At 42.3% G+C, this 23,291-nt stretch overlaps 2 protein-coding genes across 4 annotated transcripts; one reads left to right on the top strand and one right to left on the bottom strand.

Moving 5' to 3' along the window:
* Positions 1 to 2,954: 2,954 nt before the first annotated feature.
* On the bottom strand, positions 2,955 to 12,357 carry LOC140556334 (endonuclease domain-containing 1 protein-like). Of its 2 annotated transcripts, none has more exons than XM_072680124.1 (3): positions 12,273 to 12,357; positions 11,586 to 12,104; positions 2,955 to 3,674 (listed from the first exon to the last, which is right to left on the bottom strand). In XM_072680124.1, exons 2-3 carry the CDS (start codon positions 11,907 to 11,909, stop codon positions 3,051 to 3,053), a joined length of 948 nt encoding a protein of 315 aa, XP_072536225.1. In that variant the 5' UTR covers positions 11,910 to 12,104; positions 12,273 to 12,357; the 3' UTR covers positions 2,955 to 3,050. The 2 variants fall into 2 exon arrangements, with proteins under 2 accessions (XP_072536225.1, XP_072536224.1); XM_072680123.1 differs by having other exon boundaries at positions 12,277 to 12,357.
* LOC140556333 (UDP-glucuronosyltransferase 2A2-like) lies at positions 6,566 to 22,913 on the top strand. Of its 2 annotated transcripts, XM_072680121.1 has the most exons (3): positions 6,566 to 6,598; positions 17,269 to 17,387; positions 20,754 to 22,913. In XM_072680121.1, exons 1-3 carry the CDS (start codon positions 6,585 to 6,587, stop codon positions 22,367 to 22,369), a joined length of 1,749 nt encoding a protein of 582 aa, XP_072536222.1. In that variant the 5' UTR covers positions 6,566 to 6,584; the 3' UTR covers positions 22,370 to 22,913. The 2 variants fall into 2 exon arrangements, with proteins under 2 accessions (XP_072536222.1, XP_072536223.1); XM_072680122.1 differs by lacking the exon at positions 6,566 to 6,598 and having other exon boundaries at positions 17,303 to 17,391.
* Positions 22,914 to 23,291: the final 378 nt, after the last annotated feature.

Below are 23,291 nucleotides of genomic sequence, written 5' to 3'. Positions count from 1 at the left end.
CAGCCAATGCTGCCTAATGCCCAATGCGTGGGCCCCCCAGCATTGAGCTGTGGAATAATGGTGCTCCAGCTATTGGGATGAGTTAGGGAGTTGGGGATGAGGTGGGGTTGTGATCACCCAACATCCTGACCTCACTAACGCTTCGTTGTCGTTAAACGCAATCTTATCCTCACAGCAATGCTCCAAAATCTAGTAGAAAGCCTTTTTTGGACAGTAGAGACAATTATTTTACTGGAAGCAGGACAAACTTGTTTTTAATACCCTTCACAATGAATGAGCAGGTGTCCCAATACTTTTGCCTATATAGTGTATCAGTAAAATATGAAGATGTTTCACAGGCAGGCAAATGTCACAGCGTTTTGATGGGAGATGGCTTAAATGATTCATATAACCTAAAAAGTCAATATATATTTTTAGGTTATAAATATATAAATATAGTCTACATTATTGGGGGAGCAGGCACATGTGTGAATTTAACCCTGTGTGCACTCACATAGTAATAAAATACACACATTCAACACATTTGGCATTGTTTTGGTGCATTTGAAGCAATTATACTGAGGCCTTAAGCTCAGTGGCACTATGGCAAGCTTACTGCTGCTGTCTGTAATACACACTCAGCACTTTACTAGGAACACCCGTACACCTACACCTCATTCATTCAATTGTCTAAATAGCCAGTCGTGTGACTGCAATGCAGTGTATAAAAACAGACAGATACAGGTCAGCAGCTTCAGATAATGTGATCTCTTTGATTTTGAGCGTGGCAGACAGGCTGCTTTGATCACCTGGGATGTAGAGTCTCTAGAGTTTACTCAGAATGATGTAATAAAGAAAATGCATTCAGTGAGTGTCAGTTCTGCAGGATGAAACGCCTTATTGATTGGTCAAGGAAGCATAGCCAGTCTGGTTTGAGTTGATAATATAGCTACGATAACTCCGGTAACTCCCAGGTACAATTGTGGCGAGCAGAAAAGCATCTCAGAATGCCTAACATGTTCGACCTTGAGGAGGATGGGCCGCAACTGCAGAAGACCATGTTGGGGTTCACTTCTATCAGTCAAGAACAGAAAACTGAGGCTGCAGTGAGCACAGGCATCTGGACAGTGGAAGACTGGAAAATGTAGCCTAGTCTGACAAAACAATCTTCACTTCTACTTCTGCTCAGGCACACAAATGGTAGGGTCTGATTTTGGTACCAACAGCAGGCATCCATGGACCAAATCTGCCTTACGTCAACAGTCCAGGCTGGTGGTGGAGATGTAATGGTGTGGGGAATGTTTCCTTGGCACACTTAATCAATCGTCACTTGTAAGTCCAACTTAAAAAAATCTGCAAGGATCGCTTGATGCCATCATGTCAACATGGGCCAGAATCTTAAAGGAACATCATTTTCAACACCTTGAAGAATTTATGCCATTAGGAATTTCTAAGCTATTCTAAGGGTGAAAGAAGGCCCTACCCAGCACTGGTGTAGTGTTTCTAATAAAATGCTTGGTGAGTGTATTGCAAAAGAAAGCGGCCTTTAGCTGGAATCTTTTCAAAATAACTTAAATGAGTACTAAATTAACACATGTAAATAAAGTGTTCTCCAAATAAATCAACAACACGAGCATGAGAAAGGTTGTTGTGAGGTATAGCAAGGTTTATCCTGAGGATCCTGCACATTATTGCACCACTCCTAAACAGTAATATGAAAATGATGAAACTGCCGAAGGTGTTACGGTCATCAGTACATAAATCAGCGCATCACAAATAAATGATCTGTTGTTCCAAAAAGCAAAAATGCATTTTTTGCATTGCACTTGGTATTCCTCTAAAGTGGACTGTGTACTGCCAGTGTACTCTTTACTGTATTACAAACACACTGCTGTCTAGTGGTGGAAGCGAGAGGTAAATATTCATCTGATTCAAAAGGTGGGATCTGACTTTGACAGATCTGCAAACTCTCACTGTTACGATTATTCATATTCATGTGTTTATATGTAGAAATCCTTCTTTAAAATATGCTTAAAAATACCATGACTTTAAATCTTATTGCTATTTTAGTGCTTTTTAAAAGTTAATTGTTTACTAAATTGATTATCTGGTTATCTGATTGTATTAGATGATCACGATTAGTAATACTCTAGGGGGTTAAAATACAATTGTATGTAAATGTAAATCTCAGTCATATGTAATAGAACAAAATCTGTAAAAAAGGAAAAATAAAAGGCAGAATATGATTTCACTGTTCTCCTTGAGGTTACAGATCATGTCAGATATGGTCAAATATCTATCTGATTTAGGACCACATAAGAAAATGGCTCGAATCTGATCTAAAAAACACAAAAAAATAATCAGATGTCACATTTTAACAAAACAAAACAATCTAATGCCACTTTAACCCTGTAATGTCAATGCAGCTTTAGAAAGGGGGGCCAGTGTAGTTGCAGAGTTTCACTTCAACCAAGATAGAAGCATGTTTGATCCACTGTGATTAAGTGAGTGGAGGTCTGATGAATCAAGCAAGCTCCTGCACATCACTTCCTAATTAATATAGCATTTGCAAATGACACCCCAATTTGACCTCATATATGTTTGATTTACTTGCATCACCCTGTTTCATGCAGATGTTTCCACAGCAATCCTAAAGGAGTGTACAGCTGGTTTTTAGGCAGAGCATGGAATCAAGAGTGCACAGCTCCCCCTGCTGGCCACAGCCAAAGCACGAACAGATTTATTTTCCTAAATAAATCCTGCCTGCTTGAGTTTAAGAAATAACTGCAGTATATGATATGGCTTTTACTGCACCAGGTAAGCTTTTTACTGTATCAGACATGATACAAATTTGGCAAATTGACTGTACCGGATGGCAACTGTGATGAAAAAGGGCCGTTACCAAACTGTGGTAACAAGGTGTCACTGTCAAATTATGAATTCTGAGGGCTTATAATACCCCCCCCCCCCCCCCCCCCAAAATTAAATTATTTGATGCAGGAGTGCTCTGTCTTGGTTGGAATGAAAACCTGGCCATGGCCAGCCTTCCCTGTGTTCGTACTGACTGAAGATCATGACCCTGAGCACTGTTCATGGAAGACGCTGACCGGTGCACCGTATCGCTGCCTCAGGTAGGTCTCCAGAGTGGGGAGAGACATAGGCCGGACATCGTAGCCCAGTATAGCCTTTTTCTTGTGTGGATCCACAGGCACAATCTCCTCAGTGCTGTTTGGATCGTTCCTCCCGATGGCTGCATACGAGGGGAAAGTGTCGATCAGGCTCTTCGGGAGGTTCTGGCTGTAGTTCCGGCAGCAGTACGCCGACCACAGGTACTCGGGGATAGCAACTCTGCCCTTGTCCTTTAGCCAGCGGTCCTTCTCATATGGGATGACCCCAGTTACTACATGTGCCTCCCCCAGACAGTATGTCTGAAGGCTCTTGCTGACCCGATCCTCCAGTTTGGCCCAGGGTCCGTCGTTGGAGCCAGCCCGCTGAGGGACCACGTTTGTGAGAGTGAAGGTGGAGCGGCGGTCGTCAGGGTGAGTGTGATGCTGACTGGGATTCAGGTGGCCACGAGTGTAGGTGGAGTTGATGTAGTCGTCCTGAACAGCCTGGCTCTCCACCACGTTCTGGTCCACCTTCTCCGGCGGCGTGGGGAAAGGTACCATGTTACCATCGGATTTGGAGTTGGCCAACTGGAAGAGCAAGAGGATATCTCAGGATTATTTCATAAGCAACCGTATTCCATTGTCTGAAGTCACTCTGAGGTCATGTCTGATATCACTGTTCATAAGTTTGGACTATCGCTGATTTTAATAACATAAAAGCAAAATGAAATAATGTCTAAATGACTGTAAAAGTATATTTAAAAGAAGAAATGTCAGAATAACATCCCGTTAATGATTCTGTAATGGATTAATTTATTACTTCACCCTAATTTTACCCTGATGAGTGCAAAAAATCGGGTTTTTCAAAGCTTTGGCCAAGAAGGCAATAAACAAAAATAAAAACATACTTAAAACATCACTGTGAATCAAATGATCAAATAAGAGCGAACATAATAGTACATTTCTTTATCATCCATTTTAGTCTGGATAAAGTTACAAGTAGTGTTTTACTAACTGACACTTCAGTGTGTAAGAGCCATTCAAAGGGAAAAAGTGGTATCGGTGCATCCCTAGTCATAATTAAATAAATCATCACAATATTTATTTATATACATAGTTCAAAAGTGATAATCTAGTCTGACAGCAGATTGCTAAACACAAATTGATGACTATAATTCTTTTAACAATTCCTTAACCGTTTATTCTGTTGTTGTGAACATCTGAGACAGTGTACTCTAGAAAACAATGTAATCTACACCATCCTTATTAACCCCCGTAACACAGAAAGGCTTATTACTAACATTACTAGAACACTAAGGTGTGCTACTCAGTAACTACAGAGAATTCTGTACAAACTGGAAGGGATATTCTTGTTACGGTGTGGTGTGGGGTTTTGGACTCAAGTGCAGTTAAAGTTTGTTTTATTATGATCAACTCCTCTTGTGGTGTGTGCTTGGTGACTGCAACACAAAAAGGCGTGAAAATAAACAAAGGAAAACCAGGAGTGATGTTAACTCAAACTCAAATGCTGTTCTCTTTTCGCTGTTAACAACTCAAACTCTTTTCTTTTCTGTTCACAACTTGAACTTCTCTTTTCACTTTTCTGTTCACAGCTGTTCACTTTTCTGTTCACAGCTTAAACTTCTCTTTTCTCTTTTCACGTTTCTCTTCACAACATAAACCCACTGTTACTGTTGGGCCCTCTACAAAGGTGCGACGGGGAAGTGTGTTTTGCTAGGTGTATTTATACTGTGCCACACAGGTGGGTCTGGTCAGCGTTGATTATCGATGGGAATTCTGGGGCTTGGAGTTCTTTGCTCCAACCCCACCAGCTTTCCTACTTTGCTGGCTGGGCAGCCTGCTGGCGGTACATGCTGCCTGCTCACAATTCTTAGGTAATAGAAGTTTGTAAAAACACTTTTGGCCTGGCGGGCAGTAGGCTGTTTATGGGGTTAATAAATTAAATAAAAGTAGGGGTTCCAAAATTCCAGAGAAATTGTACTGTAGTGAAAATACAGGCTCCGCATCAAAATGTTCTATTTAAATGGAAACAAGGAGCCAAAAACACACTTTATGTGAAAGTACCACAAAGTGTCGCACATTGTGACTGATGCACTGCACTGAAAGCTTCTCAAAAACACTCGAGAGAGCGAGGGCAAAGAGCAAAAACACTGTTTCCTTGTGAAACTAGAGGGTTACTAGCAAGGCCCAGTTTATCAGTGTGGGCCTTTTCGCTTCAAACTAACATATAGATAAGTAGAAAAACCCCCCCCCCCCAAAAAAAAACCAATATATATATATATATAAAATTAAATTCCAAATCATGTCGAAATCAATACATCTCCAACAAAGATGGTGAATGAAAAGTGACCTCTATTTAAAACCTAACTGAAACTTACATTTACATGTAAGGCATTTAGCAGATGCTCTTATCCAGAGCAACTTACAAAAGTGCTTTGTTATTTACTCAAGAAAAACCTCAGCTAGTTAGAATAGACGAATAATTCAAAGATAATTCAAAAGATAGTTTAGACTCTACTAAACACAAGACAATAAGGTGACCACTCTGCTATTCGCCCAAGTACTCTCTGAAGAGGTGGGTCTCCAGTCTGCGTTTGAAGACAGTGAGCGACTCTGCTGTTCGGACACCCAGGGGAAGCTCGTTCCACCACTTTGGTGCAGGACAGAATAAAGCCTGGACGCTTGTCTTCCACGGATTTTGAGGGATGGCGGGTCGAGCCGAATCTGGAATGGCTCTTGGTGCGGATCGGCTTTTGACCATTGCCATCAATTATGAAAGGGGCTGGTCCGTTCTGGGCTTTGTAGGCCAGCGTCAGGGTTTTGAATCTGATGCGGGCAGCAGCTACAGAAAGCCAGTGAAGAGAACGCAGCAGCGACTGAAATTAGGAACGTTGAAGACGACCCGTGTCGCTGCACGAGAACTTGTTAGTGGGTGACAATGTGAAGACAATGTAGAAACGCAGGCGGTGTACAGACTTTAACGGCACTATGCCTAACGTGTGTCCAAACCGAACCTCCTACTGCAACTACTAATTCATTAGCTATTAGATGAACCTTCACGTCAGAAGGAGTGAACACACAAGCAAAAGAGAGAAACAGACACACACAGCGATCCCGTGCATGTGAGAGCTAGCTGACTCATTAGTCAACCAAACAAAAGAGTAGGCTCAGTACAGAGAGAGAGAGAGAGAGAGAGAGAGAGAGAGAGAGAGAGAGAGAGAGAGAGAGAGGGAGGAGAGGGAGGAACTGAGAAAGAGAGAGAGAGAGAGAGAGAAAGCGAGCATGTCAACAAAGTGCAATTGTTCGGTGTGGTAAACCACAGCTGAGTTCCGCTTCTCTCGCAGTGTCGCTTCCTCTTTTGCACTGAGAGATTGGTTTGAACACACTGATCTGATAGAAACCAATGACTACTATATTAGCTCTACCACTGCGTTATGCACTGTTGCAGATGAGTGGCACTGGTATGGACAGTCCTGTATGCGCAAGGGCAGGTGAGTCAGCATTGTAGTAAAAGCTAACTAATAGAAGAAAAGTCTTTTACCTGATATACTGCTCTTGATTTGTAACCAGCAGTGCTATGCTGGATAAGTCCAGGTCCAGCAAACACTTTGGAAACAGTCAAAACTGGGCTGGTCCCTTAGTGTAGTGGTAGTAGTTCTATTGATTGGCCTATTCATGCCATTTGGGAGTCACTAGGACTAGGATACTAGCAACTTGTTGGCAATATTGGCCTCTCTGACCAGATGTGGTTCCTACTGAGGGGTGTTCTTTAGATGCAATGGTCACTAATCCATTTTATCATGGAAAACCGAATTCTCCTCACTTCTTGATTCAGTATGGCTATTGCTAACAGTTCAAACATACAGTTCATGCTTCAGGTCATACAGTTCATATATAGAAACTGAGGTGAAGGCTGAGGCTCTTCTCAAATTTGAAAAAAATTACTCCTCTACAGCTGTGGCTAAAAGTTCACATACACTCAACATGGAGATGAATATCATGCCAATATTGGGCCTTAATTATTTCGCTGAATTGATCTTTTTCTGGGACAGAATGATTGTACAACACAAGTTTAATATACAACAAAACAAGAACCAAGAACTTCATGTTAGTGTCAAGTGACCAGACGTCCTCTTTTCCCGGACATATCCTCTTTTTTTAGGATCCAAAGAAATACGTCCCACCAGGTTTTCGAAATTGCATGATATGTCCGGGATGTCACGTCAGCGTTTGCTTCAGTCAGCAAACTTTAATCAAGTCCCACCTTCTCACCGTCGCAATTGGTCTATGTGTTCCTGCATCTACGTGCAGCCATTGGTCAAACTGCTTCCCTGATAGAGACAGAGCAGGAGACCTTAACGAGAACAGCATGTGGTGATTGAACACAACCCAAAAATGGCTGTAAAATACCAGGAAAATGAAATAAAAAGCAGGAGTTTTACCTCTGCCTCCTTTTTTACATAACATTTTCATGGCGATATTTGAAAAGCATGAATAAAATAAAGTCAGATGACATTTAAAAAATCTAGTTTCAGTTTCACTTCATTGGATCCAAGTAGACCAAATATTCTGAAAGGTCTAAAGCACAGAGTTTCAATTAATCATCAAATCAGTGTCTCTCTCACACACAGCTAAAGCCTGGCAGGCACCCCAGCGGGACTGAACAGTGTCCCATAAAATAGAGATTTTTCTTGGCAATTAAAAAGAAAAATGATAGTTTGGTCATACAGGCTATAAAAGGCTGTACATTAGTAAATATATATATATATATATATATATATGTTCATTAATATAGTTGCAAGCCACCTGGCCCAAACATCCTAACCACAGCAGGTGCCCGTTTATCATCAGTGGCCAACTCAGGTAAGTGATCATGATTGACTACAGTAGGTAGCTCCTCTCCACCCACATAAAGGATTACATTTACAGTATCTGGCTATTCACCCTTTAACAGATTAGCCAAACACATTCCTGCTGAGGTTTCAGTCTTGACTGCTTCCTCAATTAAGCATGATACAGGGTTGCCAATCAGAACAGAGACTGTTTATATATGGTCTTTAGGGTACAATACCAAAAACTTCTAAGGAATAAAGAGAGGTTGGAAAATGGAAACTCAGATAAATGTAAAAAGCAGGCCCTAGGGGAAAAAAATTAAGTTATAGTACTATTAGAACTATGACAATATTTCATCATATCGTGACTGATGAATTTTTGTTATAGTGGAATATAGTGGGTGCTTTTATGAGTGTATGGTGGATATCGTCAGTGCTTAAAGAGCACTGATTATCTGGACGTTTCATTACAAAGAGTGTAATCAGCCTTATTTAATTCAATGGAGTTGAGCATATTTTGAGTAGAAATCACAGTACTCTTTAAATAACGTGATATAAAATCTTTCCATATTGCCCAGCTATAAGTACTATCATCTGAAAATAGGCTACTTTCTGCTATAATCTGAGGTTCTAATGTAGACTGAATAATCTATAATGAATACAGCAAACAAGATCTGCCTGATTACCCCCACTTTATTAGTGTACGGCACAGTAATCCTGGACATAGTAGTATCTTGATTCATATCTTGCGTTATTTAGTACCTATCTAGAAGTATCTACACCTACATGTATACAAGTAACATGTTCTATAGTTTGATTGGCTTTATATATTAGATTATAACAGCTTCTGTATTGGAACATGTAGTGCAATATTGAGTTTGTTAACATGCATTTTTGTATTTAGTGTCTATACGTAAGGCGAGGGACTGTGTACCCAAGATCAATGTAACACAACCATTCAAGTGATTTGATCTGACTTGACTTCTCAGTTCCCTTGAGGAGTTTGGCCTCAGGCAATCTAATGTTATCTAGTGAGAAGAGAATGGACTTCCCCTTCTGAGTCTTGCTTCCTCTCATGGTTTCCTTCTTACCACATCTCAGGGAGTTTTGCCTGACCGCTGCTGTTTTAGCTTTGCTTTATTAGGTTGTGCTGTACCACAATTTCTATTTTGGAGAGAGTTATTCTAATATCCTCAGACCAAACATAAACTGCTGTTAAAAAAAAAAAAATCCTATTGGGTAGCCCATAATATCATTAGCGGGAAACGGAAAAACTTCAAAATGACAAAGAAAAAGAATTAGGGGTTGGACTGAGCTGTAGATGATTCCAAAACGATTGAGAAAGTTCGCAGGGAGATCCCAGGTTTGATCCCTGGTAATGCCACAGATATCCAAAGCATGTAACTGACCTCACTTTCTCTCTGAGAAGGCCCTCCGTCTACCCACCCTTACTTAGCGCAATGCTAGCCAGCGTGGGCATCTGTTAAAGCAACATTATGTCATATTTTTTCCCTTCATGTTGTATTTTTTTAAAATCATGTTGGTGCTCCGCAGACTTGTAGAGAGAAAGGCGTATCTATCATGCCCACTCTGGGCTGCACCATGTAACTCTGGTGAAACGAGCAGGACATGCTTGCGAGGGCTGAGTAACGTTTTGTAATCAGAGTCACGTTTGTCCAATTATGACTCGGATTGTCATGTTACTCTACCGTATTAGTCCACATGATTGTTCCTCTTCAGAGGCTTTTTCTGTTACTCTCAGCTTGTTCAGAAGAGCATGTGCTTTACGAGTGGCTCAAAGTGCAAATTACACTTCCCAACGGTAGGGGGAGGCCTGGAGCAAGATATACCAATTCTCCATAATGCTGCTTTAAGTGACATAACAGAAGTGGTAGTTTAGGGTGCATAAGTAATGGTTAAGATGTTAATTAGTCATTTAGAGAGCTTCGCTGTGAAATGCTGTGTTCCAAAGAGGTTTATAGAGTCAGAATTAGAGCTGTCGAGGTGAAAGAAGTAACCCCAGGGTGAATTAGGATGGCTCAACATTGAGATATGCGAAAAACCCAGATCGTCATAGTCTTAGAACGCGCCCCTGAAGCTCAGCATCTCCACTACTTCAGCTCTCTCCACACAACGACTCTTTGCAATGTATTGCCGACCTTCCCTTGTTATTCTACTGTGTTTGTTTGCTCCGTTTTGTCTGCCTTTTATACCTGACCTATCCCTGTTTCTCATTTTCTGATTCCGCCTCAGCCCTTCTGTTATGGTTACCACAGCTCCGGTTTGGACCCTCGCCTGTTTACTGGTTTGATCAACACCTTTTCAATAAACTTTCATAATCTAGTTTAATTGACTGTGCGCATCTGTAGCGTCACAAACAACATGAGTAAGCTTCGTCCTTGTTGCACGCTAAGAAAAACATTTTTAGAGAGGACCCGAGTGATGCCCAACCGCACCAAACACTGTCTCTGATGGTGCTCTAAATGATCTGCTCTGAGTGATCTGCTCGGGCTCTCTAGGGTATGAGAACAGAGGTCGTTTTTGTGGTGGTGCTGTCGCATTCGCTTGCTCAGTCTTTCACTTTCAGCATCTCTTTGAGTGCATGGTTTCGTCTACTCATTGACATGACTCCTCTATAGCAGACATGCAACATGCAGGCCTTCGTCTCCCAAATTTTGCACAGAGCCTTCGTCTAAACTGGTGAAGCTGTGTTTGCTTATCGCGACAGCCCTAGTCAGAACTGCTCGCAGTTTGATGGGATGATGGGAACCAGATGTCTGAAATTATTTTCCGTGTAATTAATAGAAAGTTAACAATATGCTGCCTCACTTTGAAATCAGCTTTTGACTAAAAGTTTTTTTTTAATCGAATGCCAAGTGGAAAGGAACATCATGGGTGTCAACAGTACCAGTATTTTGCCATTGTCCACATTACACATTAAACTCCAAATCATACATAGGTTTACTGGTGGTTTAGGACTAGTGAATAACAACATGCCTACACAACCCCTTGTTCCTCTGAGCACCAGACTAAAATAAAATGACTCAGTTCTCAGAATTAACCATTTCAACATCAAAACACTCTGAACGACTTTATTAATATCTATATTTAATGCAAAAGTTGGTGAAATTCCCTTTTGAACAAACACTGGACCAATGGTTGCCTTAGAAATGAGAGAAACCACATTTTTCCCAATTTGATATCATAACCAGAAGGTGCTTTAAGTATAATTAAATTAATATATTTTTATTTCTATACAGTGAACACCAATGAAAATATGTTTATAGTATATATATATATATATATATGAATGTTATATACATTTATATATATCTATATGATATGAATATATAAATATGAAGTATTTAGTATCACATAAACTAAGCCAGTGGAGTGAAGTAACTGGGGGTATGTGCACAGATAGGTAACAACGGTAAATATTTTATTTATTTATTTAAATAATAATTATTTATTTACTTTTATTTTTCCATTCATACAAGACTGATACTAGGTTTTGATATTTCGAGAAATCGGTTCTCAGAAACATATTTTCGAGATGTTGCAGCATGAATCCACCCACCCTTGTTGCACACCCATGGAAAGAAGACCTGGGAAGATCTACAGCTGGCTTGTTTTCTACGCTTACCTGCGGTTCATACTTCCAGACCCCTTTGGGCCTCTTGCCCTGAGGCGTGGAGTAGATGTATGCGGAGAGCAGCGGCGTGCGGCGGTCGCGGCTGTACAGCGTGGCGAAGTGATAGCGGTTCTCGTAGCGTTGGCAGACGGGGGTGCCCTGGATGCCTTTCGGTGGCCAAGCCCGGTAGAAGTAGTTCAAGCACGGTGAGAAATCCCCAACGTCCCCAGCACAGAGCTTCAGCAGCAAGCTAAGGAGCAGCAGACCACCCAAAGTGACGAGGGGGCTTCTTCTGGAAATGGCGCCCAGCATATTTGAGACTGACTTCTGTGCCATGTATGATAGCCAGAGGAGGGTGAAAGTGCACGAAACCTGGCTGCTGTATGGACTACTGCCTCAAGTAGAAGTGAGAGTATCGCTAGCTACCAGAACACAGCTCAGCTCCAGCATCTCAGCACAGGCATGGAAAGCCTGTTAGGGGGCAAAGCCAGGAAGAGGTCTGAGCAGCATCCGATCAGTCCAGGAGTTGAACTGGATTAAACACACAGAGAGAAAAATTAAAAAAATATTAAAAATACATATATATATATATATAGAGAGAGAGAGAGAGAGAGAGAATTACGGATTTTTACCGTAATGTTTTTTTTATTATTTTTTTACCGTAAATATATGAAACTGAGTAATACTGAGTAAACATACTTACTACCCCCATATCCTTCTTCTTTCTGTCTCTGCACAACCTCACGGCCTCGACTCGTGACCGGCGTTAAAGGAAGTTGGAAGCCGGCGGTTAATACAGGGTTGCTCTCTTCGGTGTCCTCGTGGGAAGCCTTGTTTTCCCCCACCCGTTTTCCGCCCCCGCCCCCCGCCGCCTCCTGCGCTATGATTGGCTAAGAGTTCCTAATGACCGTGTTCACCAAGACGCCACTACAGTGGAGTCCGCCAATCGGAAGGGAAGGGGCGGGGCTTGTCGCAATACAGGTGTCTAAAGAATCGATCCTCAGGGGAGATCAAACAGGCAGCTGGTTTCTTCTGCGTGTTTTCGCTTTCCTGTTCCACCTTCCTAGCCTGCGAAACTACAGCATGTCAGCCATTGCGAAACCTGACGGGTAATTACGCAAACCATGTATCTGAGGGTAGGTCATGTGCAGAAACTGGCCTCACAACTCTCCTGCTGTCAGTAAAAACGAACCCCTCAGTGAAACTGTGTCTGACACCTACAGCCTTTCAGTTCAGTAATGGTACTGGGGGCAGTGGTGGTGCAGCAGGTAGAGCATCTAGAGGTTATTGACGACAGGGTGGTGGTTTCTCACTGTTGGGCCCTTGAGCGAGACCCTCCACCCTTCCTGTGCCCTGGGCGCCGCAGCGAAGGCTGCCCACTGCTCTGGGGATTTGCTCTGGGTGCACCATCACTGTGTGTGTGTTTGATCAATAGTGTGTTCACTGCACAGATGGGTTAAGTCCATCTGGTGTCCGACACAAATGGTGAATACGGCTGTCTTTGACAACAGTAGCCTCAAGATTGCAGCAAGCAGTGCTGTTAGTGCTACTGGCTGCTATACCGTGGTAAAGCTCAGCTAACTAAATGTATATAATCAGATCCCTTTCTTCTAAAGCCTCCAATCTGGCAACCTGCAGGCCCCAGAGTCTAGAGTGTTCATCCTGATCTCCGAAAACAGGGCATTAACAAATGTAGTGGAAAGGTCAGGGTGTTTCCAGCTTTGCGCAACAGTTATGCAGATGTATTCTGAGACTGCTCGTCACCAAAAATGGAAAAGGAAACCAAAAGCAACACACACTGACTACATAACAGACGCCTGGCCTCTCCATTATCCTGATTGTAACACTACTAAACCGATCATATCATTCCAGCTCATTACAGCCTTAAGAATGTGCCTTATTGAATAATATGTAGAGTGAAAATATGGATGGCTAATATTTGATAATATTTGGCAAAATGACCAAAATAAATAAATAATTGAGAAAATCCTGTCGCTGATCATCCACAGCACTTGTGAGCAGATCATTAAAATAGGTAGCCAATAGGCACAATTTGACTCATTTAAACATTTGGGCATTGAATAGTTTCCAGCACTGCCAACAACTGGTCAAACCTACTGAGTGTAGATGTGCACCTTAGCAGACAATGGCCCGATGATTCTATTCAATAGGATCCCACTTTTATTCAGTTTTGGTTGGAAACTAAAGGGTTACACTCATGAAAATGCTTTACTGCTATCTGAAGGGTAACAGAATTCAAAGATCCCCAAAGGGATGCTGGAAAAATGTAGCATGTTTTTTTGACCCAAGCTACAGTTTTAGGTAGAGCTGGGCAATATGACGATATATTATCGAATCATGATAACAACATGCTTTTCTAAGCATATGGAGGATACTGTTAGTTCTTAATTAACACTGATCAGCTGCAGGTTTCATTACTAACAGTGTAATTAGACTGGTTTAATGAGATGAAGAGCAGCAGATGCTGAAAAGAAATCACTGTATTCAGAACAGGAGAGGATCTGAATAGTAGTTTATAAGAATCTGTCGCTACTTACATATTGTGATATAGTATTTTTACCATATCGTCCAGCCCTAGTCCTAGGTCTAGTAGTCAAGGTTCACCACTGCAAGATTTTTGACAACTAAAAAAATCATGTAAATAACTTTTCTTAGTTGTTATTAACTACTTTGGCACTAGTGTGTCCTGCATCGCTTATGCCTGTAAAGCACTTCAACACGAAGGACTGACCGTACAGTAGTTGTTTTGAATGTAGGATCTCGTACAATCCTCTGTTAGCCTGTGTGGGGAGGGAAAGTGCAGACGCCATCTGCTGGTGACATTCAAAACATTTTAAAGGGCCTGTTTGTGTTCCTGAGTTACATCTTTAAGATTTAATTTTAAAAGGATTCTTTGTCATTCAAGCATGTTCGGTGGGGTACTTCACAAAGCAGGATTTCTCAGTTTAGCCAGATAATGTAAGGCCCAACTCGTCCAATATTGAAAGGAGCTGAGGAACACGCCTATTGTAAAGTCATCAATTCTGGGCAGAAATGATCTGACAAGCTGAGAAATACTACATTGGGAAACTCCCCCGTTTTCCTGATGAGCAAGTGGCCATTTCCTGCATACCTGATTTTTTTTATTTAGTGAGAACTTCATGTAGGGTTCGCACAGAATGGCCCAGTTAATTGCTGGTGTGTATGTGTCAAGAACAACCTAGAGGAACGCTGTTGTTTCAGCAAGAGAATGAGTTTTTTCATTCACATGCTCCTGCTTAGATAGACGCACACCTGGATGAAATATTTTGTTTCCAAAGGCAAGAGGGTGCTTGAATATGGAAGGGAATGAGGGGCGAATCAGGCCTGTTGTTCCAAGAATGTCAGCTCTCCAGTGATTGATATTGAACTCTGATTACTTTATTGTTGAGCAATCATTTAATGCCTTTGCTCATTGGGTGTCCCTGGGTCAATCCCTCAGGTTGCCTATAGGATAAATCTGGCAGTGGTCAAATGGCTCTTTTATAAATCCCACCACAAAAGTCTTAATATAAGGTGTAATCCAGATACATTGCCTACTCCTCCAGATTGTGACTACTGTTATCAGTGTTATTTAAAAAATGTTTTTAAACATGCCCTAAAATAGAAACCGTGACCCTCCAACACTGTGGTCTCTTTACAGAAATTAGGCATAAGCAAAACAGAGCAGGGTCAATTCCAAAACCATAAACTGTTATCAGTAACAGTACTATTTACGTTCCCATAAATATAGGCCTAAACCCATCCCACTAGCCAAAACTGTGATGCAATTAGTTTTATAAGGCTGTCTTTGCCATGACATCAGTAGCAGTGGTGAGCATGCAAATCACTGCCAAATCACTGCCAAATCACTGCCAAATCACTGCCAATGAGTTGGTACACAACTCAGGCCCAGTGGCTTGGTGTCCGTAGAAGGGGAACTCAAAAGTGACCAGCGACAAAACGACGGCAGGGTAAAAGTCAACACTGAGCCGACCAACTTAAGCATCTTTTTAGTAGCGCTATCTGGCAAGAATCTGGGAAGACAAAAAATGACTACAGCGTTCTTGTTCCAATGCTAAAAAATGCAGTGCTTTGCTATGTGGCTTCTGTGTGAGCTGTCGCAGTGGCATAAACCAATCAGATTATCAGAGCTCATTACATAATTCAAGAGCCCACAATAACAGGGATATCTGGGTTTCATTCTAAGGTAAAACAGGGTTTTAAAATAAATAAATATATAATTTAAAAATTCACAAAGAGATGGGGTCATATGGAGCTGGTGCAAAAATGCAATTAGCAAAACAATAAGTTTTATAGGCAAAATCATCTGTTTTCTTAAGACAGAATAGCATCAGATTTAAAAGTTTAAACACTGCTATAATATTTCTGTACACATTTGTCATTTTGGTTGTAGTCATTCAAGACTTCATTAAATTACAAACTGCCAAAGATCTCATTAGTTCACCAGCCTGTTAGGATTAAACACCACACTGCTGTTTCAATTTCAAAACTACCATACAGCATCCTGCAGTTCTCGAGAGGTTGTACCCACGAGTCGAACTTGCCAAGTCAATCCTACCAAGAACACCAGTCCCAATTATTGAGAATCAAGAAATTCCTTAAGAAATATCCAAACACAGCCATTAGGGGGCGCTGTTGCAGCTTCAAAGAAAACTTGAAAGGCGAAGTTAAAGAAACCAAGGACACAAACCAATGAAGAAAATCAGATTCAGTGAGAAAGTCACCTTAGTAGCAACATCCGAGGAGGAGGACTCGAAGGCAGGTCCCGCGTTCAAACAACTGCTGAACAGATGTTTGGGCATGGTGTTTTGTCATCTGCTTGTAGAAATACTAAAACTAACAAACTAAACAAACAGAACAAACAATGCAAACAAACACACCGAGCATTAAAACTAACAAAGAAAGCAGGTAACAGGTAAACACATGAACATGCACAAGACCAGACAAGGGAAGGGAAGGTTGAAACAAAGGGGTACTTATACACAGGGACACACGAGGAACAGCTTGGACTAACAAAGGGGCATGGCTAGTAAAGAGGCACAGGTGGGAACACTGATGAACAGACGGGGCTAGGACTGACAAACAAACAGAGCCAGACCAAACAAAGGGGCAGGTGTGACAAAATAGTGGGATCAATGTTATATAATGGGATAAAAAGGCAGATATGAGGTTACTCGTCCAATCAATATAGTGAAACACGCTTGAGGTTTTCTTACAGTAATAGAGTATTTGGGATGCTGTTCAAACTGAATTCAGAATTGAATATCATTGTTATTATATAATATAATAATAATAATAATAATAATAATAATGAATTGCTGAAATGATTATTGTGCACGTTTCGATATTCATGCCTTATTCATTACCCCCTCTTCCAAATCATTCATCAATCATTCCTAGCTCCACTTATCAGTGAAGGGGGGCAAGCAGGAACCACCTGAACTCCAGTTCTCTCCCCTCTCTTTAGTCTTCTCCCAAACGATCATTATACTGACAGCATGGTCCAAACTAGCAAACTACAAAAGGAGAGGAAGTGTTGTTGGAGGGGGGCTGGGGTCTTTCCTCCTTGCTCCCCCTCTCTCCCCTTCTTCCTCACACATATAACCGCAGCCAGTTTACAATATCCACATTTCCTTTTCTGCTCTCTCTGCAGTTATGAAACACTGATTGTGGACCTTGGAGTTTGGGCTGTCTTCCAGAGGGGGGGAACAGAGAAGGAGGCTAGAGGTCTACTGTGTTCCCACTACACAGCACAGACAGACAGACTGACCAGTAGGTAAGCTACGACTCTTCCATTTTCACACACTAAAACACAAACCATGTCTGTATCCATGTAACTGTTTGTCTTCGGCTTCTGTGGAAACGGGAATTGTGGTTTTCCCTTCCTAGAGGCAGTAAAGGAATGTGCTCCAGTTCTGCTCTACTGTTACTACATGTGTGAGTGGTGTCTTACAGCCACACTCGAGGCAGTTTTGTCGAGCGAGGAGTTTTTGGAGGACAGGACTCTAGCATGTTGTGATTACTTGCAGAACTCCTCTGGACTCCACATTCAGGGCCGTCGTGGTAATGTGAAGCAGATCTAGGATTCTGTTATGTGTAATGTGTTACTACACAGGTCATCATGTGCAGGTTTCTGTTCAGTATGCAGCTGCAGTGTAGAGTGTAGAGAGTAAAATCCCTGGAGTTCTTGGCTTGTAAGCAAACACCCTCTCCCTCCCCTGTTCTAAACTTCCTGGACACTTCATTGTTAAAGAACACAGCGCCTGGGCATCTCTTACGTAACTATTTCATCCACCCATGTTCTGAAGCTTTGCAGTGCGTCTTGTCGGAGAGCTGGATTATGTGACTACACAGTCAGCTAAATCCAAAACAAACAGAGGGAATTCCAGGCTTAGAGCTGTTCTGGCAGGTGAAGATGTTTAGTTAGGTTCTATATAGAACCAGCTCATGCTTAAATGCTTCTTCAGACTGATGGAGAATGTGTTGTATATGGTTCTGTAAAGCACTGAAAAGGCTAATCTGGTATTGTTATGATGGCAAGCACTTTTAAAAAGGCTCTCCATCACATTAATCATCACATCGGTTTGAAGAACCATTTCACCAAGAACTATTTAACCATGAAATAGTTCTGGATAGAACTCATGGTTGTAAATTGAACCATTTACCACCTTTACCACCCTGCAGAAAAACAAAAAACAGTTGGTCGACCAGCTTAGCTCTTGACCGGCATAGAGTATGTTTTTGGTTGAGTTTGATGGTTGAGCTGGTTTACAAGCATGATCACTGGGCCAAGCTAGACTACCAGTATGACCAAGCTTGACCATGCTGGTTGACCAGCAGGCCTAGACTAGACCAGCATTTAGACCAGCATCACCAAGCTAATTGATCAATTCATTTCAATTCAATTCAATTCAAACATATCAGTTCAGTTCAAACATATTGTCATTATCAAATCAAGTCGCGTTTACTGTCACATCACATTACGCAGGTGTAAAGGTGAGTGACAAACTTAGAAGCATTGCCCCTCACCTTATATTAACATATTATATATATTAACAAAATATATACACAAACTTACACTATACATGTACTATACATACACTATACATACTTTCTATGTACAGTATTGCACAGTTTAAAATGTACAGGTTCAGTATATTGTGTAGTGTCAGTGGTTGCAGTGGTACAGGTTCAGTATATTGTGTAGTGTCAGTGGTTGCAGTGGTACAGGTTCAGTATATTGTGTAGTGTCAGTGGTTGCAGTGCTACAGGTGCAGTATATTGTGCAGTGTCAGTGGTTGCAGTGGTACAGGTGCAGTATATTGTGTAGTGTCAGTGGGTGCAGTGTGACTGAGTAGAGGTCACAGTTTCAGTAAGTGCATGCACGGTGCAGAGTGTGTTTGTATGGGGTGATGGTGTGATGAGGCTGATGAGATACCTACGTGGACTGTGGACTGGTACACTGCGCCACTGGCCGTTCAGCAGCCTAATTGCTTGTGGGTAGATACTGTCTCAGAACTACCTGGTTCTAGTCTTCATGTGAGAACAGTTAGTGGCTCTTGCGCAAGTGGAGTTCCTAATAATCCCCCTTTGTATAAGTCCTGAAGGTTTGGAAGCTGAACCCAGATGATATGCTGGGCTGTGCACACCACCCTCTGCAGAGCTTTCTGCTCAAGTTCTCGGCCCAGGTGGTGATACAGCCCGTCAGAATACTCTCCACAGTGCAGGTGTAGAACATCCTGAGAATGCGGGGGTTCATGACAAATCTCCTCAGCCACTTATGTGCTTTCTTCGCCACCCACATGGTGTGTTCTGTCCATGTAGGTTCCTCGGTGATGTTAACACCAAGGAACTTGAAGCTGCTGACCCTCTCCACAGTGGTCCTATTGATGAAGATAAGAGTGTGAACTCTCTCCTATTTCCTGAAGTCCACTATCAGCTCCTTGATCTTGCTGCCGTTTAGAGAAAGGTTGTTTTCCGGGCACCAGTGTGACAGGAAGCTAGCCTCCTCTCTGTAGGCTACCTCTTTGTTCGAGATCAAGCCCATGATTGTCGAGTCATGTCTCCAGTCTTGAGGGTCAGTGAAGAGGACATGGTTATGGGGCTTAGAATAACCAAGCCCTATTCATTTAAGCAGATGATGCTGGCTTGACTGAGAGAGCGAGAGAGGTGTTGAAGCTGTCCAGCGAACTGACTGGTGCATGTTTGAAGCACTCTGCTGGCTGTGCTGTCTGGGCCAGCAGGTTTGCGGGTGTTGACATGCTTAAGAGATGGGACTCAGCGGCAGAGGGGAGCGTAGTACTAGTGTTTACCACAGAACGAGAGAACTGAACTGTGGAATTGGTGGAGTTGAACTGAACTGGCTCTGTTCTCACATCTGGCTGCTTTTAATGGTCTTTCTGCTCAGTCTGTATGTTTCCACTGCAGCTCTGCGTCCAGATTGAGGGAATTATTACTGTAAGAAGTATCAGCAGCAGTAAAATTGTATTTCACACTGTTATGGTTAAACTTTGTCGAGTAGCCTGTGTTTCATGTGAGTTCTGGACCAGTTCCTAGTAAGCGTGAGAAACATGCCTGATGACATTGCAAACTAATTGACTATTGCATTAGTTTCCAACTAATTTGGTCGTCAATTTTAGTCGACCAAGTCAATTAGTCGTTGCACCCCTAGGGTACATATGCTGTTGTTCTTTTTAGCTTAGTGTACACAGATACGTGTCTGAACTAGGGAATAAAAGGTACATGTTATATGTTGGTACCTAGGCACCATGTATAACCACCCTATTTAGCCAGAGTCCTTTGTTGTACAGTGGTTCTTAAATGAAATATCTGCATTTTCACTTTTTAAAATAATGTAATGTTAATAATGTTAATAGTATTTAAAAAAATTGATTATTGTTCTGTATTGAATTAGATGGTGTGTGTACAACTGTATGTATGTACATGTGTACAAACCCAACCTGTTTTTTGGAGGGACTACTCCAACAGCCTTCTAGACACAGCATTATTATTACACCCTTTATGGGGTATGTAGAAGTTTCCCCTTTTCTTTAATACAAACTAAGAATTGAGAAAGGAAATGGTGTCCACTGTGCCTAAAAGAGTAAAAACCTGAGTTTTGTGTCTGTTTCCCCTCAGGAAGAGGCATGGCTTGCCTGAAAGATCTGTGCGGTCTTCTCTGGGTCTCCACACTCTTCTTTGCCTTTTGTCCCCCTTCTGCTGAGGCTGGTAAGATTCTTGTCTTTCCCGTGGATGGCAGCCACTGGATCAACATGAAGCTCATAATTGAGGGGCTCCATGCCAGAGGCCATGAGGTCACTGTAGTGCGCACAGCCACCAGCTGGTATGTTAAGGAAGAGTCGCCACACTACAAGTCCATCACAGTGACCCTTCCAAAGGGTGTAATCATTGAGGATCCAGACTTTTTTGTGTCCTTCTTAAGTAAAATGCTGGAGATCCAGCGGTCAGGAAGAACTCCTCTAGCATTCATGAAGTTCTACTGGGAGATGTTGTCCTCACTGAGAGATATTCACTGGCAGGCAAGTCAGCTGGTGGTGAAGATGTTTGAAAACCACACACTTATGGAAGAGCTTCGAGCCACGCGCTACGACGTAGCTCTGATCGACCCTGGCACTCCTGCGGGAGTGCTGGTGGCTCACAAACTAGGATTGCCAGTTGTGTTCAACGTACGATGGGTCACTAGTGGCGAGGGGCACTTTCTTGTTGCTCCTTCTCCCATTTCCTATGTCCCTACGTCAGGCTGTGCTGTCTCGAACCAGATGACGTTTGGTGAAAGGGTCAAGAATGCGTTCCACTATGTTCTCAACATGTGCATCGACCGCTTCATTGTAAGTCCACCCTACGATGTGCTAATGGCACGTTACTTTGGACCTGACGCCAACTTCTACCACCTCCTTCAGAACGCAGACCTCTGGCTGATGAGGGTGGATTTTATCTTTGAGTTCCCCCGACCGACCATGCCCAACATTGTGTACATTGGCGGGTTTCAATGCAAACCTGCAAAACCGCTGCCAGCAGAGCTCCAGGAGTTTGTGGATGGCTCAGGAGAGCATGGAATCATAGTCATGTCATTAGGCACACTAGTGAAAGGTCTTCCCATTGATATCACATCTGAGATCGCTGCTGCTTTTGCTCAACTGCCCCAGAGGGTGATCTGGAGGCATCTGGGTGAGCGACCCAATAATCTAGGCAACAACACGTTGCTGGTTAAATGGCTACCTCAGAATGACTTGCTGGGTCACCCCAAAACCCGGCTGTTTGTTGCTCATGGTGGCACCAATGGTGTCTATGAGTCCATCTACCATGGTGTTCCGATGTTGGGTGTTCCGTTACTGTTCGACCAGTTTGAGAACTTTCTGCGCCTTGAGGTACGAGGGGCAGCTAAAGCTCTTGATGTCTCTAAACTGAACAGGCAGACCTTCCTAAAAGCAATACAAGACGTTCTGCATCAGCCGTCATACAGGGACAACATGCAACGACTGTCTAGGCTGCACCGTGACAAGCCCATGCATCCTCTTGACAGTGCCATCTACTGGATAGAGTTTGTAATGCGCCATAAAGGGGCTGTACACTTGCGTACAGAGTCTTATAAGATGCCCTGGTACTCCTACCACTCCCTGGATGTACTGGGGTTTCTGCTTGCTGTCATTTTGGCACTATTTGGTGCTGTAATATTAATGATCCGTTTCTTTTGCCTTCGAATATACAGAAGGCAAAAATCGAAAGTCGAATGACGACGGCCTGAGGGAGATGAAGGAATAAGTGAACAGTTTTATCAGTCAGGTCAGCCAACCAACATCAATTCAGGGTGTGTTACTGTGCCTTTTTTTAAACTCTGTAATAGGTTACAGCATGTTAGCGTGTTTAGGTCATCATGCTAAATGTTGGGTCACTTGAATTCTGTCTTTAATTGTATCAGTATTACAGATCAACTGATACTGCACTGTTTAAGCCTGGAGTTCTGTCATTCTAATGCCTAATATCTATTTTTCATATTACTTTGAATTTTGCTGCATCTAGTATAATGTTAAAATTCCACCATGGACCTCAGATCATCTGCTCTAGCAACACCTTCATTTGGAAAGATTTTTACTGTAAACCTAACCAAGCTTCATGCTGTGGGTGTTCATCAGTATGTCGTCTAACTCTTAGACTTAAGGTAGTCTTTAAATAGATGCTTCTGTTGATGTTTTTTTCCCTCATGTCTCATGCTTTACTTGATATACTTTGCCCAGATTCCATGTATGACCTCAAAATAAAGGTATGGCTGAAGTCAAAGTCAACTTTACTGTCCTTCCTACCACAGGGACAAATGTTATGCAATCCCACACCCCCGCAATACAATAAACACTATGCAATAAACTGTATAACGCTGTACCATATACTGTGCAAAAGACTATAATAGCCATGTCCACAAGTCATGTCCATATATGGCAATCTTTGTCATTTGAAATGAACAAACGACTGCTGATCATGAGCTGACTGCCCTTCTCTAAAACCCTCATAGAGCTCCTCACGTGGTTAGATTAACCCCCAACCAATACATTCTGATTCTGTAGTGACCTGATCCTGCATGCACCGTAGTGTGCCAGAAGCTGGTGGCAGCATGCCAGCGCTGCATGTGAGGTGTCTAAAGTAATGGTGGTGGCTTAGCGG

The sequence above is a fragment of the Salminus brasiliensis genome, chromosome 5 (assembly GCF_030463535.1).
Source record: "Salminus brasiliensis chromosome 5, fSalBra1.hap2, whole genome shotgun sequence".
Taxonomy (NCBI): domain Eukaryota; kingdom Metazoa; phylum Chordata; class Actinopteri; order Characiformes; family Bryconidae; genus Salminus; species Salminus brasiliensis.
This window is presented reverse-complemented; position numbering and strand designations above follow the sequence as displayed.

What these genes read in the sequence shown, in the direction of transcription:
- LOC140556333 (XM_072680121.1), top strand. An exon ending in ACAGACAGACAGACTGACCA is followed by an intron (nt 17,388 to 20,753) that starts GTAGGTAAGCTA and finishes GTTTCCCCTCAG; the next exon opens with GAAGAGGCATGGCTTGCCTG.
- LOC140556334 (XM_072680124.1), bottom strand. Translation starts at nt 11,909, where the DNA reads ATGGCACAGAAGTCAGTCTCAAATATGCTGGGCGCCATTTCCAGAAGA. An exon ending in TCTGGAAGTATGAACCGCAG is followed by an intron (nt 3,675 to 11,585) that starts GTAAGCGTAGAA and finishes TTGCTCTTCCAG; the next exon opens with TTGGCCAACTCCAAATCCGA.